The sequence below is a fragment of the Podarcis raffonei genome, chromosome 17 (genome assembly GCF_027172205.1).
Source record: "Podarcis raffonei isolate rPodRaf1 chromosome 17, rPodRaf1.pri, whole genome shotgun sequence".
Lineage (NCBI taxonomy): Eukaryota > Metazoa > Chordata > Lepidosauria > Squamata > Lacertidae > Podarcis > Podarcis raffonei.
The window spans coordinates 26,502,460-26,521,972 of record NC_070618.1 but is presented as its reverse complement, the minus strand read 5'-3'; the positions used below and the strand labels follow the sequence as shown (position 1 = coordinate 26,521,972).

Genomic DNA, 19,513 nt, shown 5'->3' with positions numbered 1-19,513 from the left:
TTTCATATTCTGTTTGTAGATATAGTAGATAAGACTTCTTGGAGACAGTTGGAGGATGGATGGCAGCTAACATATTGAGGTTGAATCCTGACATGACAGAAGTACTGTTCTTGGGGGACAGGGGGCGGGTTGGTATGGAGGACTCCCTGGTCCTGAATGGGGTAACCATGCCCCTGAAGAACCAGGTGCGTAGCCTGGGGGTCATTTTGGACTCACAGCTGTCCATGGAGGTGCAGGTTAATTCTATGTCCAGGGCAGCTGCCTACCAGCTCCATCTGGTATGCAGGCTGAGACCCTCTCTGGCCATGGACTGTCTCGCCAGAGTGGTGCATGCTCTAGTTATCTCCCGCTTGGACTACTCCCATGCGCTCTATGTGGGGCTACCTTTGAAGGTGACCCGGAAACTGCAATTAATCCAGAATGCGGCAACTAGACTGGTGACTGAGAGTGGCTGCTGGGACCATATAACACCAGTCCTGAGAGACCTGCATTGGCTCCTAGTAAGTTTCTGAGCACTATTCAAAGTGTTGGTGCTGACCTTTAAAGCCCCAAATGGCCTCGGTCCTGTATACCTGAAGGGACGTCTCCACCCCCGTAGTTCAGCCCAGACACTGAGATCCAGTGCCAAGGGCCTTCTGGCGGTTCCCTCACCACAAGAAGTGAGGTCACAGGGGACCAGGCAGAGGGCCTTCTTAGTGGTGGCGCCTGCCCTGTGGAATACCCTCCCATCAGATGTCAAGGAAATAAGCAACTATCCTACTTTTAAAATACATCAGAAGGCAGCCCTGTTTAGGGAAGTTTTTAACGTTTAATATTTTATTGTGTTTTTAATATTCTGTTGGGAGCCACCCAGAGTGGATGGGGAGGCCCAGCCAGATGGGTGGAGTATAAATAGTAAATAATAAATTATTATCATCATCATTTAGTTTTAACAATTATGAGGGGCAAAACACTTACTACGAAAAACTATCTGCAAGTATTTTGTTAAACCAAGGTATGGGCATACTGAGGCTTTTAGCAATTCAACTGTACAATATATGCATAATAAGATCATTTCCTTCCTGGTAGCATTAAAAGGTAAAGGTAAAGGGACCCCTGACCATTAGGTCCAGTCGTGACTGACTCTAGGGTTGCGGCGCTCATCTCGCTTTATTGGCAGAGGGAGCCGGCATACAGCTTCCAGGTCATGTGGCCAGCATGACAAAGCCGCTTCTGGCGAACCAGAGCAGCACATGGAAACGCCGTTTACCTTCCTGCTGGAGCAGTACCTATTTATCTACTTGCACTTTGATGTGCTTTCGAACTGCTAGGTTGGCAGGAGCTGGGACCGAGCAACAGGAGCTCACCCCGTCATGGGGATTCGAACTGCCGGCCTTCTGATCGGCAAGTCCCAACATCCTGGTAGCATTACCAATCATAATATCCAGATGTAGCCCAGTAACATGTGGGTACTCAAAGAGAGTCCACTGGAATCAGTTTTGTGCCTTGGGGATTTAGCCATAACCATCTTGGCTGAGAGTCCTGGGAGATCTGCTCCCTGGCCTGGAGGGCAGGGCCCCGACTGACTCCAGCTACAAAAGCTGACGCTGCTGAACAAACTCTTGAGCTGGCGTATTGTTTAGAGTCGCACTGATCAGAAGAGTTGTTCCGTTGTCTGGAGAGGTTACTTCCTGGTTCACATGGAGAAGCTGCTTGCAATGAAGCCCAGCAATGGAAGCACACAGCTGGTTTGAGGCACCACCGGGTGTTGAAATTTTGTACGCCCTAACAATTTTGCATCCTGGGCAACTGCTCTTGTGGACGGCCTCCATGCAACGCCACTGTACACAAGCTGATTGACTGGTCACATGGGAGAGATCTGTTATCCTTCAACATGCAAATAACTGCTGCAACTACTGTTTACCTGTCAGATTGAGTGTGTGTGTGTGTGTGTGTGTGTGTGTGTGTGTAATTTCTTGAAATTTGGGCTCTTCTTTTCATATCTGTTTGTTTTAAATTGCTCACATAAAAAAACTTTCAGCTGCATTCTAAAGTCATAAATATGTACATCATAACTCTTCATGCCCAGAAGACAAGTTCAGATTTTATATTATTTTGGGGCTTCTGTTCATGTAAGTTTGATCTCTCCCTTGTGTCTTGTGTGGTCTATAAGGACATTCAATCTCATCTACCTAAGGCAAGTACTCTCTTCTGAGATATCAGAAGCATGATGATCGGTGGCAGTAACACGGAAAGTTAAACAAGGATGACACATTAGAACTAATTTGAGAATTAGACAGCCTAAGAAGTAATTAGGAAGGAGTAGCCACTATAAATTGTGGAGTCTTGTCAGAGCACTACACCTATAATTAGGTAAACCCAGAAGTTCAAAAGCTCCCTTTTCACATCTATGCTATAATTTTGAGTAACCGAAACATGTTGTCAAGTTGTCAGTATTAAGAAAGTAATCTCTTGCCAGGTAATTATGTAAAAGAACATTTTAGGAGGAACAACTCTGCACTGTAAAAAGCAAGCACTCACTTTATCCTGTTCAGTATTAACTAGAGTTAATACTTCTAAGGATAAATAAATAAATAAATAAAATACTACAGTGCCAAGACAGCAAAGGACACATTTGCCTTTTCTTTTCGACTTCCATTTCCCCCACCACCAATAACAACCGTTGCAAATGCTAAGGTTTTATGTACAAATTATATATACAAAATGATCAGCACCTTGGACACAACACCCTCAAATGTTTGAAATACCCACGGAAACCTTCCCAGCCTAAAATCCTTTTGTTGTCTGACTCTCTTATGGAAACTGGAAAACAACTCTGATGAGGAAAATCTCTATCCCTCTAGCTGCCCAGAGTGGCTGGGGAAACTCAGCCAGATGGGCGGGGTATAAATAATAAATTATTATAAATTATTGTTATCCCAGAAAGCAGGGGGAATGACTCCTCTAACACCTTCAGACTCGACCCGCTACCAATGTATTTATTCTGCCCCATCATTGAACAGCCCAAGCTAGCAATACCACATAATTTATTTTACTCCATCTCCTCAGAGTATTGCGGAAGAATGATATCAATCAACATTTGATGATCTCCTTCTACCGGTCCACAATAGAAAGTGTCCTTTCATACTGCATCACGGTGCGGTACACTGGTTTGACATCAACTGATAGGAAGTGAATACAACACAAGATATTATGGGCTGTCCCGTGAATCCGCTGGATGAAATAGCGGAAGAACGTTGCCTCAGGAGAGTGAGGAAAATTCTTAGGGATGATTCCACACCCTGGCTGGCACTTTCTTGATCTCCTGCCCCCAGGCAGAAGATACAGAAGCATGATTATTTGCACCAACAGGGTAAAGAACAGCTTCTATCTGTGGGCTGTTAGGCTGCTGAATGAAAAGATAACAACAGGGCAACTGACTTTGGGGTTTGGTGGGTGTGCGTCAGTAAACAAGGGGAATTAAGACTAAGAGAGCTGAGTGTAATCTCACTGTATACAAGTTGTACAAGTGACAATAAAGTATTTCAATTTTCCCTGGCAAGCCTGCTGTGTTGTTTCATACCCTCCAAGTGTCCAGATTTTCCAGGGACAGTCCCGGAATTACAAATGCCATCCCAACTTTTGATTTGATCCCAGAATGGAGCTTGGGGAGGAGGATGAGCTGGTGTAGCATTGAGGGAGCATCCTCTGGCCTCTCCATGGCCGCTACTGCTGGCCTCCTCCCTTGGGTAGCTCATAGTGGCTGTTTGAGAGCTCAGAGAAGGCAGGGACAGCAAGGAGGAGAAGGAAGCTCCATACAGCTTAATTCTGCTTAATTCTGGCACTAATCTTGGTTAAAAGAATTATCCTTGGCTGGATAATCACTACCTAAAACATTAGTGGAAAGGAATTAAGATAAAATAGGTTGAATAAGCGTAAAATAGTTAAAATATTTTTTTCCCCTATTAAATTTTCCACAGGCTTCTACTTGCATGATCATGTATGTTGATGATATCTATGAAACTGAAGTTTAATTTGACTTTCAGAGCTAGAAATTATGGGGTGGTAGTGGTTTCATTATGTTCAGAAACTTTGCATTAAATAAATTAAGACAGAAATCAAACAGGAGGACTGGTGTACTTCAGCTTTTCAAATTAGTACATTTTTTTCAGGGAAAGGGTAGTCTGGAGACAAACGTATTTAACTGGCTAACATGTAGTAACTTGAAATGCACATAGCTGTCTTCTCCCTCCATACTTATTTTACTCCAAGGGTTTTTTTTGTTTTTGTTTTTTGTTAATTGACTGCTTTAAGGAGCTGTTAAAAAAATACAACCCATGTACTGTGTGAAAGATGAGTATTCAGATAAAATTCAAATTGACATGCTCACAAATCTATCACTCCTGCCACTCTCAATTATGCTTGAACATTATTTCTTGTACAATTTCAACAACAAATTGAAGCAGGAACAAAATGGGATTTCATTAAGATCACTCTTTCAAAACAGCTCAGCATCAGAGCTCCAGTAAAAGAAATAAAACTTTTTAAAAAACCTAATCTAGGAATTTTTATCATAAAAGTGTCCTGCCTTGAAGCAGACCTGATGGAATCCTGATTTAAATTAAGATTGCTAACTGCATTCCTTTGTAACTCAGTTTGTTGCACTGAGGATCCTTGATAATCCCACTATTCACTGACCAGCAAGAGGTGAAATCCATTCCATAAATAGAATCGTAGAATTGGAAGGGGCCTGAGGATTGTCTAGCCCAACCTAAAATCTTGGCGGTATCAGCACTGTGCTCTACCCAACTGAGCTATCCAGGCTGAGATGTACATAGTTTACATACAACCATATCAGGTTACAAACCCCTCTTGAAATTCATCAAGACAAGTATTATCAAAAACTCACTGAAAATATTTCCTTGCTGTACAGTGGTACCTTGGTTCTCAAACTTAATCTGTTGCGGAAGTCCGTTCCAAAACAAAGTGTTCCAAAACCAAGGTGCGCTTTTCCATAGAAAGTGATGCAAAATGGATTAATCTGTTCCAGACTTTTAAAAACAACCCCTAAAACAGGAATTTAACATGAATTTTACTATCTAATGAGACCATTGGTCCATAAAATGAAAGCAATATACTATGTACTGCAGTCACACAATCAATCAATCAATCAATCAATCAATCAGTAGCTGGACAGGGTTCCACACAGTCACAAAAACAAAACAAAAAAGTCGCAAAAACAAAAACACAACATAAATAGCAAAAGCAGACAAACCTCAGCATAACACTCAAAACGGAAGTGTGGCACTCAAATTGGAAATGTTCAGCTTCTGAGAAAAGTTTGCAAACCAGAACATTTACTTCTGGGTTTGTAGTTTTTGGGTTCCAAGTTGTTTGAGTACCAAGGCATTTGAGAACCAAGGTACCAATGTATAGGTTTAAGCAAGTGCAGGATCTGTACAGGAGAACATCCTGTTGCATAGTGACAGGACAAATATACTGCTTCTATTCATTCCAACAAATGAATTTGCATGGAAGAACAGGGATTGTGTCCTTTTTGCCATCTTTCCATTTCTGTCGCATACACCATGGAGACTTCTTTTTTATGGAACGAAGAGAAGGATGTGTTGCATAAAATCATTATAGCATTGACTCTAGTAGCATATGCTTTGAATATCCGTACAAGTTCATCTAATTAAATGCAATGGCACATCTCTTCCAGTAGTGAGTGCTCTTTGCTAATAAGAAACCATCCAAAACTCTCCATGGACCATTATTTTCAATACATCTGAATCTCTGTGAAAATATCGAGCATGACCAGTTTTAAAAGCTAGCAGCTTAAACACCATTGTGAAATGTTGGGATTCTGGTCCAGGGACATCTTTGAACCTTCTTTCTCCTGAGTGTTTGGTTCATGGGCTGTTTTAAAGGATGAGAGTTTTAAAGAAGCAGAGTCCTGTACTTAAATCTGATGGCAAGGTCAACAGAACATCTCCAGAGGCTGTCCTCCCAGGCACTAAGAGGATACAACGAATGCATTCCCTACCCCTTTCCTTTACTGGTGGAGAAGTCCACCCTTCTCCATTTGCTTTGGCCAAAAGAGCTCTAAATGAGAATGAGACATGTGTCATGCTGAGGGGGAGAGAAAGATGAGCAAGACGATTGGCATGGAAAATAACAAAGAAGCCGAGTCTCAGAGCATTCAGTGGTATAAGCATTGTCTCTGGGCCTAGAAACCATACATTAACATAAGACAGGCATAAGCAAACTCGGCCCTCCAGATGTTTTGGGACTACAACTCCCATCATCCCTAGCTAACAGGACCAGTGGTCACAGATGATGGGAATTGTAGTCCCAAAACATCTGAAGGGCTGAGTTTGCCTATGCCTGGCATAAGATATCAGAAAATGCTAGAGCAGGCATAGTCAGAGAGGTAACGTTGGCAGAACGTTACTTTTTTGTTCCACAAGCAAAAGGATATTTCTCTTAGCCATTCCAGGAATCAAGAAAGCTAGAGGATCTTCCTTCTCTGAATGGTATTATCAATGGCACTTGGACCTAATCCTTTTCATCTTGTTTTCTCAATGAGCTTCCTTACCTTGAGCAGACCCCAACTTTATAGACATGTAGCTACAACCTGGTTCTCTTTGCCAGAGGACTAACTTAGACAAATATGGAGAACACATAATGAACTTCCTCTCCAGTTCCCATTCACCTTTCCTTGATTTCTCCTATACATTTTAGGTGGCTTTTCTCATCATAGAATTTGTAAGCAGTAACTGACAAAATAATGGGCTGCTTCATTTTTGCCCAGATACTGCCCTAGGTCCCACAGATAGGTAACTTAGCTGTATACCATTCTTCTTTGGTTACTTCCTACTATTTTCATTTTAGACCCCCCCCCCCACCAAATAAAATATCTAGGATGTTTTCCTAGAAGTTTGGCTCTGTATATATGCAAGTCCATGCATATACAGATAAATAACAATGGTAACATAAATGTGGTCTTAATTGCTTCTGACTATGTACCTTTTCTGACTATGTACCTGTGAAAGCTGGACCATAAAGAAGGCTGATCGCCGAAGAATTGATGCTTTTGAATTATGGGGCTGGAGGAGACTCTTGAGAGTCCCATGGACTGCAAGATGATCAAACCTATCCATTCTGAAGGAAATCAGCCCTGAGTGCTCACTGGAAGGACAGATCCAGAAGCTGAGGCTCCAATACTTTGGCCACCTCATGAGAAGAGAAGACTCCCTGGAAAAGACCCTGATGTTGGGAAAGATGGAGGGCACAAGGAGAAGGGGACGACAGAGGACAAGATGGTTGGATAGTGTTCTTGAAGCTACCAGCATGAGTATGACCAAACTGCGGGAGGCAGTGGAAGACAGGAGTGCCTGGCGTGCTCGGGTCCATGGGGTCACGAAGAGTCGGACACGACTAAACGACTAAACAACAACAACATGTACCTTTTCATTGACCTAATGAGTGGGAACCTGTTTGATACTGTGCAAATATGTGTGCTAGAATTCTATCCCATTTTTCATTATACACAGTAAACTAAAACTGTAAAGCTCCCTTAGCCCAGCCATGCTCAGACCCCTGAATGTGAGATTTCCTCAAAGAAACAGGAGAAGCAGGACCTGCCAACAAACAGCAGAGCCACCAAACCCAAAAAACACACCATTCTTGCAGAAATGCACCATTCCCCACCATTCCAGCTGAAGCACTGAAAACTCCAAAATGGATACCAGATGCACTCAAATTACCCAAGGGCTTACGGACCAGAGTGAATGAGGTTATGACAAGTCGAGCAGGAACATCAGGGTTGCCAGTAGACTACCTAGCTACTGCTGGAGGAAAGCAAATACATTTTCTTCTCTAAATATCCTAGTCAATGCATGTGCTGTTTTAAACCACTTCTGTTTTAAACAGAAGGCACTGTTTGCATAGCAATCTAGCCTGCTTTTGTTTGTAGTTCTCTAAGTTAACTCCATGCCTAAAAGCTGAGCCATTTTTTGTTTGCTGTTTTCTCCAAACAATGTGTGCGCTATTTCTCTTCTATCTCCACCAATCCTGTAAGAAGTTATTGCATGAATAAGCCCTTCAAACTCCAGAAGCTGTGATTATTCCAATCTAATTCACCCAAGCTGCTAACAGCTAGCTCCTCAAGGCTATTGTTTATATAATAATACTTGGAAGAAGAAATCCATGTGACATCCTGCCCAGACCAGGGTCTTTCTGAGAGCCAGGAAGAGGAGTCTCCATCTCCTATGGAGGCTCAGTCTAAGCCAGGTGGTTGCTGATGTAGCACTTACCTTGGAACTCTTTCCCAGGTTCCCTGGCCCTTCTGTTGTTGCAAAATATATACTCTTCCTCCTTCAAGACCAAGTAACAGACCTTGTCTTTTTACCTGCAAAGAACTGTTGCTTTCCTCAGTTCAGAGTTTTGTTTATAATGAGCACTTGAGGCTCCAGCAATAGCAGCAGGAATTCTTCTTTGAACTGTGGGACTACTTAGAGAAATGTAAATATTGTATTTCAGTGCAGTGCAGCTAAAAAGAGCTAAGCTTGTTTTTTAAAAAGATACAAATAAAGGAGGTGATTCCTATTGGGAAACATATCTGGAACAAAGCCATTGTTGCATCCACACTCCTGCAATTTCCAGCTCAAATTACAGTGGTTATTCTATCCATGCATGGAGAAAATAACCATGATGTGATAGGTAAGCCAAACTGTTTTTAATAGTGTTTTATGTTTTGCTGTTTTACGACCACCTGATGTTTTATGATATGGCAGTTTATAAATAAATGACCCTAATAAACAGTACTAGTGGCATGTGGTCATCAGTATACACCAAAAGGAACAAGGGCAGGGTAAAATGTATACTAAACATTTGTAAAACTAATGCAATTTGTTTATACACGCTATTCAAAATACTTAGTTTATTATATATTAGACACACATATATTACACACAGAATTCCAAAACTAAGACAAAAATACCAAATGGACAAGTGCCCGATCACTGCTGTTTCGGTCATTATCAATGGTGTCAAAACAAGAACAGTATATGTTTATTATACATAACATTTTGTAAATAAATAAATGCATTGATTACTTCTTCTGTTAGTACAAACAAGATCTTTAACCCTACACTGACAGAGAAACTGCTTTTACGAATCCAGTGTTTGGGTCAAGAAGGGCATACAAATAAAATATTTGGCAGATTTGATTAAGCATCACACCACTTGCAAGAAGATGAAAACATCATGCCTTCACTGCAACATTCGTTTTCCATTGCACCGCCCTTGTGCTTGACCCAACCTGTCAGCAAAGGGTTAAATATGCTTCTGCTAACATCTAACCACCTGATGTCCAATCATAAGTTTAAGAAGTAAACGAACCAATTAAAAAAGCACGTAATATTCCTAAAAGTCCATTTTGAAAACCACTAAGGAAACATTAAATCCTTAAGAGTCTATACATTGTTATTTTACATATAACCGTTGCTTTTTAAATTTATTTTCTAATTCTATGTTTCTAGTGAATGTTCAAAACTGAGGGTATGTGACGGTAAATAGGGATACCCTGGAGAAAACATGGAATCCATTGCTGGACTGCATTCTCTAGTTCATTTTTAGTTACGAGTTTAGCAAAAGATGGAATATGATAAAGATTTGGGGGCAGGGGCAGAATTCTTCCCCTGGCAAGCAGAAACATCACAGTTCTGAGGTTAAAGCTGGAAGTGCTGTACTGCTATTTTTGTATCATGTTTGTGCAGTGTTTGCATAATGGGGGCCTATGGGGCTACAGGATTGTAACTCACAGATCCATCCTTAAGACTCCAGAACAACAGAATTTGGGGACTTGATCCTCAGGCTGCCCAAATACTGCTTCGGTTGTCATTGATGGTGATGAATACACATTAGACCAGCCTTTCTCAACCTGTGGGTCCCCAGATGTTGTTGAACTACAACTCCCATCACCCCTAGCTAGCAAGGCCAGAGCTCAGGGATGATGGGTGTTGTAGTCCAACATCTGGGGACCCACAGGTTGAGAACCGCTGCATTAGACTGATATCTAGCAACAACTACTAAGTTTTTCTGGGAGAAAATCACAGCTAGCTTTTTTATTATTTTGAATAAATCTTTAATTTCTAATTGATGCATTGTTACTTTAAATAAAAGTTTGTTTTAATTATCTGATTATCCTGCAGATAACAATGTAACAATACTCTTGTCATGAGGCCATAAAGTCTGGCCTTTTAGCCTTATGCTACTGTGCTATAATCTCAGACCGTGGTTCCCAAATTCCACCACCACCACCCCAGACAAATAGATAACTGCAGAGTATCTAGGCAGATCATTTTTCTGTCTGTTGTTCACCAATTTATTGAGCTGTGCTAAAGTCAGGCTGCAGGCGATCTGAATAAAGCCCACAAACCACCGATAGCCCATTGACAGGGCTGGGCCATTGATATGGTTTTCAGCATCGCAATATATCACCAGCTAAACACTGTGATTTACTGATATATCATGATGTCTGAAATAAGGATGGAACTGTCTAGAGGCAAACATGGGCCACACACTGGGAACCTGTGATATAAGAGGTAATCTGAATACACAGTGCTAAACCTTCCAATAAAGTATCAGATTCAGAATGTAGGGAAGAGTATTCTAGGAGGAAATATTTTCCCATATCAAAAACCTCCTGACCATGAAAACCATTAGGGATCTAGGCCAGGCATCTGCCTGAAATTCTAGTTCTCCACTTAAAGTGAGAAATCATTCAGACATGATCTCTCCACCTTCTGTGTTCTGAGCTGATAAAGTTCCCAGAGATTTTTATGCCAGTCTTCAATAACGAAGGGGAGAAGTATGAACCAGGATATACCCTTGAGTGGTAGAATCAGCAACCTCTATTTACAGTGGCACCTCGGGTTACAGACGCTTCAGGTTACAGACTCAGCTAACCCAGAAATAGTACCTCAGGTTAAGAACTTTGCTCCAGGATGAGAACAGAAATTGTGCGGCGGCAGCGGGAGGCCCCATTAGCTAAAGTGGTGTCTCAGGTTAAGAACAGTTTCAGGTTAAGAACGGACCTCCAGAACGAATTAAGTTCTTAACCCGAGGTACCACTGTATTTAGATAGTTCTACACCACTATTGCAGTGTATTGGGTGGTAGAGGGGTAGTACCTGGTGGGGGGGGGGGTGACCTTTGGTCCCCACCCTGAACTCAGCATTCATTTGTGGCTCCTAGAAGCTGCCAATATGCGACAGTGGCTACACCCTGCAAAAGGCTTTGGCTGGCTGGCTAAAATAGGTGAGTTATGGACTTCCCCTGCATGTGGAGACAGGCTCCAGTGGATTGATTGGATGAGATCAATAGTGGATCTAATGGTCAAGAAGGCAGTTTCTGCATGTGCTGTAAAGGGAATTGAGGGGCAGATGGAACTCGTCAGCCTGGTACCGTATTTTTCGCTCCATAAGACGCACTTTTTCCCTCTTAAAATCTAAGGGGAAATGTCTGTGCATCTTATGGAGCAAATGTGTGGTCCCTGGGGCTCGGGGGGGGGGACCTGGGCTTCCCTCAGCAGCCCCACAAGCTCGGCTTTCCCCACCGCCAGCCCCACAAGCTGCGGGGAGCAGCGGAAAGGTTGTGCGCAGCCTTCCCGCTGCTCCCCGCGGCTGGCGATGAGGGAAGCTCGGCTTTCCCCACCGCCAGCCCCACAACGCGCCTGTCCTAGAAGCCGGAGGAGGAAGGAGATCCTTCTGTTCCTTCTCCAGCTTCGCTTGAAGGGAGAACTGCGCAGTGCCTCTCCTGAGAAGGAGAGGTGCTGTGCAAAGAGGGAGAACTGCACAGCACCCCTTCAGCGATGCGCCTGTCCTGGCTTCTGCCTTTGCCTCTTCTGGGTAGGGGGAGCCTTCATCCTGCTGCCATGAAGAGGATTGGCACTGTTATCCCAGAAGCCAGAACAGCCACACAGTATCCCAGAAGCCAGATCCCTCTTGCTGTTCTGGCTTCTGGGATTCAAAATTTTTTTTTCTTGTTTTCCTCCCCCCAAAACTAGGTGCGTCTTGTAGTCTGGTGTGTCCTATAGAGCGAAAAATACAGGTAATTTAGCCCATATGGGATAATGAAAACTCTGATCCTAAACCTCCACTGCCTTGTGGGATTTCCTCAGGAGGAGTAAACCCTACACAAATGCAGAGCAGGTTCCCTAAGACGGTTGGATAGCACCTTGAACACCTCTATTCTTCAACTCCTGCAGCCAAGCTGGTGCCAAACTTATTGCTCTGCTTTCCTTTGGACCACAGAGTTTTAAAATATCCTGTTCATATTCTGTTCATTCACATTCAACTGATTTGATTTTCTAGCAAATTTTCTGATTTTGATTTTCAACCAAAAGAATATATAATTTCTCAACGAAAATTTAAGATGTAGCATAGCTATCAGGGTGTGTGTTGTTGTTGTTTTTAAAAGCTCCCCCCCCTTATGTTATATTGTGTAATAAAATGAACTTACTGAGAAGAAATAGTTTCTGGTTGGAACTTTCTGTATAATTAACACAGTACTATCGCTTGTTAACCGTGTACAAATACTTGTAGTCCGGCACAAGACCAATGTATTTCAATACAACCACAGGCCAAGCCAGCAAAACAGACACAAAACTAACAAAAGGTTGCCTGCTGGTCTATGGAGCATTGCATTCGATGCACAGAGATTCAAGCCACACATCATTAATCACAGTGAGGGTTAATCGCATCATCTTCACAAAGAATCTTTTTGTCTTGGCAGTAAAGCATTGCTTGATTCTACTATGAGTCTCACCAACAGATTTATACACGGCAAAAACAAAGTGTTGATTTTGCCTGATGTGTGAACTCTTTGGGTGGGATTGTGAGAATCCTAGAGATGGTTTGCCGAAAAGCAGATGGATTACCAGGGGACTGTTTATTGCATCCATCCTCTTAATGCATCCATCCTCTTTGTTAAGTATGTTCTTTGACCTAAGCAAGATTTATCTTCGCAATCCTCATCTCTCTAATGTTCCGGTCAACCATGTTCTCACCAGTGATATCCACTCCACAATCACAAGTGCAGCTGAATTGCAGCACAAAGCATTATCTTTGAATCTGCTTTTTTAAAAATAAATTTATATAACCAAGAAGAAACAACTACATGCAATCAGAGAGTCTTCTCCAAATACAACACAGAACCTTGTAAAAGTGCATATGCTAAAAGCATCACAATCTTAACGAACACAAAATGATACACAATAACCTCCATCGCTTGGACTGTTGTCCACAAATGAAAAGACAGACTGAATCAGCAGGAGGACTTTGAATGGTTATGGTTTGCATAACTTAGTCAAAGACAGGAGGAAAGAGGAACAAATGCTAACTAAAAAATATATGCCTCTGTTTAATTTCAGGGATAGGATTTCGACACTAGAAATATTGAAATAAATTCAGTGTATTAGCACAAAGCAGGCAAAATCTAGAGAAAACTAGGCTCACGCAAGTCCCATCAAAATAACTACTATTCAAAGAGAGTTCACTAGCTTTGTCTGATGCCCTCCAGATGTTGTCCTCCAGCTCCTATCAGACCCAGCAGCATAGTCATTGTTCAGGGATGCTGGGATTTATAGTGCAACAAAATGCACAGGACAGCAAGTTGGTGAAGTCTGGCTTACACTATAGAGCAGGGGTCAGCAAACTTTTTCAGCAGGGGGCTGGTTCACTGTCCCTCAGACCTTGTGGGGGGCCGGACTATTTTTTTTTGGGGGGGGGGGGAAATGAACGAATTCCTATGCCCCACAAATAACCCAGAGATGCATTTTAAATAAAAGAACACATTCTACTCATTTAAAAACATGCTGATTCCTGGACCATCTGCGGGCTGGATTGAGAAGGCACTTGGGCCTTAGTTTGCCTACCCATGCTATAGAGCAGTGGTTCTCAACCTGTGGGTCCCCAGATGTTGTTGGACTACAACTCCCATCATCCCTGAGCTCTGGCCTTGCTAGCTAGGTGTGATGGGAGTTGTAGTTCAACAACATCTGGGGACCCACAGGTTGAGAAAGGCTGCTATAGAGCAATTGTTGCAGGTAAATTTCAGCTTCTATGCAGTCTTGTTACTTCACTAGGCTATGCTCCGGAACTGGTTTTGTCTTACAGTCACAACTTAAAGCCAGACCACTGAAGGGTTATGGGAGGGAGATACTCCTTCTGGTTTGCTCCCAGCCTATACTGACTGAGCTACTGGTTCCAGCTCACCATTCAGCTCTTCTCTCTTGAATTCAGAGCAGCCTGGTAGAGCAGCCAGAGCTGCAGTAGATCTCCCTCCAGTTTGGCATACTTGACCTCTGTAGACCACTTCTCAACCAACTGAAGCTCTTCTCCCTCATACCTGTTACAGTGCAAGTTTCTCTTTCCTTATGACAGCCTTTCTCAATCTGTGGGTCCCCAGATGTTGTTGAACTACAACTCCCATCACCCCTAGCTAGCAAGGCCAGAGCTCAGGGATGATGGGAGTTGTAGTCCAACAACATCTGGGGACCCACAGGTCGAGAACCGCTGCCTTATGAGTTCTGGGATAGGAAGGAGCCAGAAGAGCACTGCTACGGGAGGAGAGTTTGCCACCAACAGTTCCAACCACAGCTCTAGTGCCTGTTATACCTGTTCTTCCTAATATCTTTGAGTTCCTCTCTCCTGCCATTTAGAATAACGCTCTAAATGCTAAATGCCATTTTTCACATGCACCATATTATTTAAAAGATAGGCCAGTCCTACCATATCTTCAATTCTGTGGTTCGTATTCAGCAAATCTGAAAGGAAATCTTCATTAAGACTCTCTCTCCGAATCAAGGTAAACTCACGCAGAAAGATGGCTCCCTGGCTTTGGTCGCCACCAACCTAGAAACATAAAATACTATCGTTTAGAAAAATAATGCTTTATCTTTGCTGGCAACATCATAGAAAGGAATAACAATTTCTGAACTGTCTGCAAAAACAGTGTAGAAATATGCTGATGCATAAGAAAATGAAATATTTAATCAGCTTTTTTTATACAGCCAACCATGGACACATTGCATAGTGCAACAGGAGTAATAAACCCCAAATAACAAGAAAGGAAAAGCAATGATCCCAATTATTAGGGTGGGAAAAGATGAAGTCTATAAAATCTCAAATGATCAATTTTTCAAGTTCTCTTTGGAATTATATGCTAAACCAAAATATGTAGTTTAAGATGATATAGAGCCTTCCTTTAACAAAATAAACAACATATTTAGATGACACACAAAATACACACATAATATATTAAAAAATGTTTAGGGGTACTATCATTTTGACTCAAGAAAGTCATCATTTTATAGTTCAAATCGGGGAAAATAAATACAGTAAATGGACAAAAGTACAAAGATTCATAAAATGTTTAGGGGTATGCGTACCTCTGCGTCCCCCCAGAAAAAAAAGCACTGGATCTATCAGCACCAATTGTACAAAGAGATACCTGATAAAGGTAATTTATGAATGACATTCAATCAAGCTTATATTACAGTTGCACTCAAACCAGATAAAGATCACACTCAGTGTGCAAATTATCAGCCTATATCACTGATTAATGTTGATACAAAGAATTTAACAGCGACTTCAGCAATTAGAATCCAGCAATTGATAATGTCCGTTATTGAGAATGACCAGACTGGTTTTATAAAAATGAGGCAAGCAGCAGTTAATATGAGATTAGTGGTGGATTTCATGAAAACAAAGATCACCACAGCCAATCACAAACAAACAACCACACCCTAGGCCAACCCCCAACCCCAGCCTCTCTCACCACCAAAGGAACACAAGTGAATAGCAGAGAACCTGCACAAGCGACACTGACACAATATATATTAAGTATAATAGAATAAGTATAACCCCATATATATTAAGTATAATAGAAACATCGCCACCCACCCCCACCCACCTCTTTCCCCCTTTTCTTCCTAATGTCTCAACAAATGAAACTGATCTGTAAAAAATGTTACTTGGAAAGAGGAAGAAGAAGAAGAAGAAGAAGAAGAAGAAGATTATTAGTGGTGGACTTAAGCAAAAGTAAAGACCAATTTCTAATGTTACCATTAGATGCTGAAAAGCCTTTTGACACAATTTATAAACAGTATAGAAGATGTAGCTTGAAATAAATGTTGATTTCATAAAATGGATTAAGATATTGCATGACTTGCCTACACCTAGAGTTAAAATGAATGGTATCGCGGACCCACTCTCAGTGACCCATCCCCACTCCCCAAAGGAACAAGGCCTGAGCAAAACTATAACCTGTATAGTCATGGCTAGTATTAATACAAACTTTGCAAATGCCAGTCATCATAATGCTATGTCCCAGATCAGCCTCACCTGTGCTTTGGACTACATTTCCATCAGCCCCAACCAGCATGGCCAATGGTCAGGGATATTGAGGGCTGCAATCAAACAACATCTAGATGGCAGCTGGGTTGGGGCTCTGTGGGTAGTTAACAATGAGTGGCTGAGAGCCACCTGTCACAACTTGTGGCATTACTGCTACTTCCCTCTACCACCAATAAGCTCAACTGGGGTTTCATGAATATGTGAGGAATAAACTATGTATTACTAGCTGCCTGCATAGTATACAGTAATGTTAGCTCACATCTGGTGAACTTAAAGAACAGCAATTTGTAGCTTGACAACTTATATTCCTGCTACAGCAATTGGCCCAAGAAAGTTATTATACCAGTTTTTTTTTGTCTCATACTTCTTATTGCTGCTTTTATACTTCCCTGGTTGGTTTGTAGACTGCAAAGCTACCTTGGAAATGTTCAGAAAGCTTACACTTTATTAGGAAAGCTATGGGTTTAACCCATCTGTCTATATACCACATGACTTTGTCTTAACTATGAAACCAGGACCAGTCCACCACTCACGAGCAGATATATGGCATTTGCGTGGACAGGCAGAGTCCCCCAGATCCCGGGCGCCGCCTCCCCCGGTCATGTGGAATAACGACTCAAGACAACATGCTATGGGATTAAATTGGCCACAACTTTATTATATTTCAGATGTGGGTAGACCCTGGCTCAGGCATTGGGTGTTATCCCTTCCCAGTCCCCAGCCAGGAACCTAGGGAACATCAGGGTTATCCAAGTGTGTGGGGGGGGATGGGCTGGCTCTGGAGAAGATATTTTCAAGCAGAGATAGCCGCCCCCGTTACGCCGCCACCGCAGGGGAGAGCAATGACGACCTCTCAGCGTACGTTCAAAGCCTCCCCTCAGAAACCCCTTTAACGGGGAACCCTGGTATCGCCGCTGCAAAGAGGAAGATAGACTAAAGGATTCCGCCCAAGGTCTGATACCGCCAAAGTTGTGACATTTTGCTACGGGAAAGGCAAAACCTGCCAATGCAGGGGAATTCCTTTCCGGCCCTTTAACAGCAACCTTGACGTAGCAGAGCCCGCATACATGTGAAGAAAAGTTAACCTGCAAAAGAAGACTTAACTGAGGGTGAGTGGGGTGGGAGAAGCTCTGGAGCCAAGTGAGGATTCCCAGGTAAGATCCTCCCTCTGTTGTGTGGGCAGGTAGTCCCTCCCCTACCTGCCTGGTCTCCTTGGCAACGCTTCCCCCAGGTGGGATTGGACAACTGACTGAGGTAGGCGGAGACCTCCAGGTATCCCACCTGGGGGAAGGAGAAGCCAAACCTGTGTTGATGGAGCCACTCAAGATCCAGGGGCTGCGCGCGTCCACGCAAAGGTCACCCCCCATTTTATGTGGGGAGCGGTCATTTAGGGTATAAGGATGCGATCTTTTCACATGAAGAATGAGCAGTGATGTGTTTCAGAGTTACTGCGCCTTCCGTTGAGATGGCTGGAGAGAATTCAACAGAGGAGGAAAGGAGAGGGGTGGAGAAAAAAAATAATACCGAAAAGGGTGGATGGAAAATTCAAGGTCTCTCAGCACAGAATAGCCTTAGTTTTATACTTTGTAATATGTTGGAGAGAATTCCTTGAGTTCATGGCTGTGAAAAGGAGAGGGAGGTGTCCAGCCCTTCTGAGTGCACTGAACGCTTGTGCTGTAAAATTAAATGTTAAAAATTATATTATTGCTGTAGTATAAGACATATATGGTTTTATGAGCATGGGGAATTTTTTTTTAAAAAAAACAGGTGCATGGACTTTGCATTATGTGGTTAACAGTGAGGTACACACCCAACTGTATTACATAAGACTCACTGTGCCATAGCAACACTAAGTACAACATGAATCAGGTGGGAATTGAAAAAATATCTCAAAAGGAATGGTAAAGTGCCACAACAAGCTTGCAGCTGTGGAGAGTTCTAAAGAGCAAAGAGCCATACCCAGGGGAAAACCTACTCATTATGAGAGGCGAACATGCTTGTAAGCTCAGTGTTACTCACATATTTTTAATAAATGCAAATCTGTTTGCAGCTTAGTGTATTATTTGTGCAGCTACTCTCTATGCAGATGTACACCACTCAAGATAGAGGCAAAATAAGAAATAAGGGGCAGAAATTATTCTCTTGAGAAGAGGTCAAGTGGACCATTTTTCAATTTAAAAGTATCACCTGTGCCCTGAACCTTTTCCTTTTCTTTTCTTTTCTTTGCTGCTGCTTCTATCAGGGTGGCTAACTTGATACGTTTTTGGACTACAACTCACATCATCTCTGAATATGCCAGCTGGACACATGGGAGTTGTAGTCCAACAACATCTGGAGGTCCACAAGGTCTTTATTCCTGTTCTCCTCAACACGGAAGCTCCTCAGAAGAGGCAAAAATCTCTGGCTGCTTTATATCCTGTTTCTGATTTCTTTGGTTCAATTATCAGAAGCCAGAGATTAGCATGAGCTCAATTTATTGAGCCCTGGGATAGGCAGCAGTCACAATGCTTATAATTAAACACAAGGAATCTGTGTTTATGATTAACTGGCTCAAGATACAGTGCAGTCCCAGCAGGAGAGGAATTAAAAATGTTTCAGTGTGAAATGACACTTAATGAGTGCTAATTGCCTATGATAAGGTCCTGACTTCTCTCCACTGACTGAGAGAGCAAACATTTCTGTACCATCACAAAAATGCCCTGTTAGTGCATCCCAGGCCTCTTGCTCTGCAAAGTTACTTGGACAAGAAATGACTTCCTGTTCGGGCTTCCAGATGTGTCCGCATTGCTGCTGGCTGCCAAAAACACTTGCTGATTAGCACTGCTGTGTTGCTTCAAGCAAGGGTGGGTTTATTTTCATATAAAAAGGGAGTGGGGAAGGAGAGAAAAATATAAGGGGTGCTGAAAAGAGACAAAAATTGTAAGCAGTCACATCAAGCCTATGTTTAGATGCTTTTGAAGGAGTCCCTTTCAAAGAGAAGAATATGATTGAAGTTATAAAGTCATGCGTAAAAGAGAAAGAGGGAAATGCTATTTACTTTCACGAAATACGAGAGCTAAAAGCGATCTCGTGAAAATTAACCACCCAGCAAGATTAAAGCAAAAGGGAACT

The 19,513-nt window shown here is 42.4% G+C and overlaps 1 protein-coding gene across 2 annotated transcripts in view; it reads right to left on the bottom strand.

Moving 5' to 3' along the window:
* Positions 1 to 19,513, bottom strand: part of ADAMTSL1 (ADAMTS like 1) — a 478,676-nt gene that overhangs the window by 387,051 nt on the left and 72,112 nt on the right. For both annotated transcript variants that reach the window (XM_053371804.1, XM_053371807.1), the window contains exon 2: positions 14,777 to 14,899. In XM_053371804.1, coding sequence (XP_053227779.1) covers positions 14,777 to 14,899 — 123 coding nt within the window. The remainder of the gene's footprint in view (positions 1 to 14,776; positions 14,900 to 19,513) is intronic.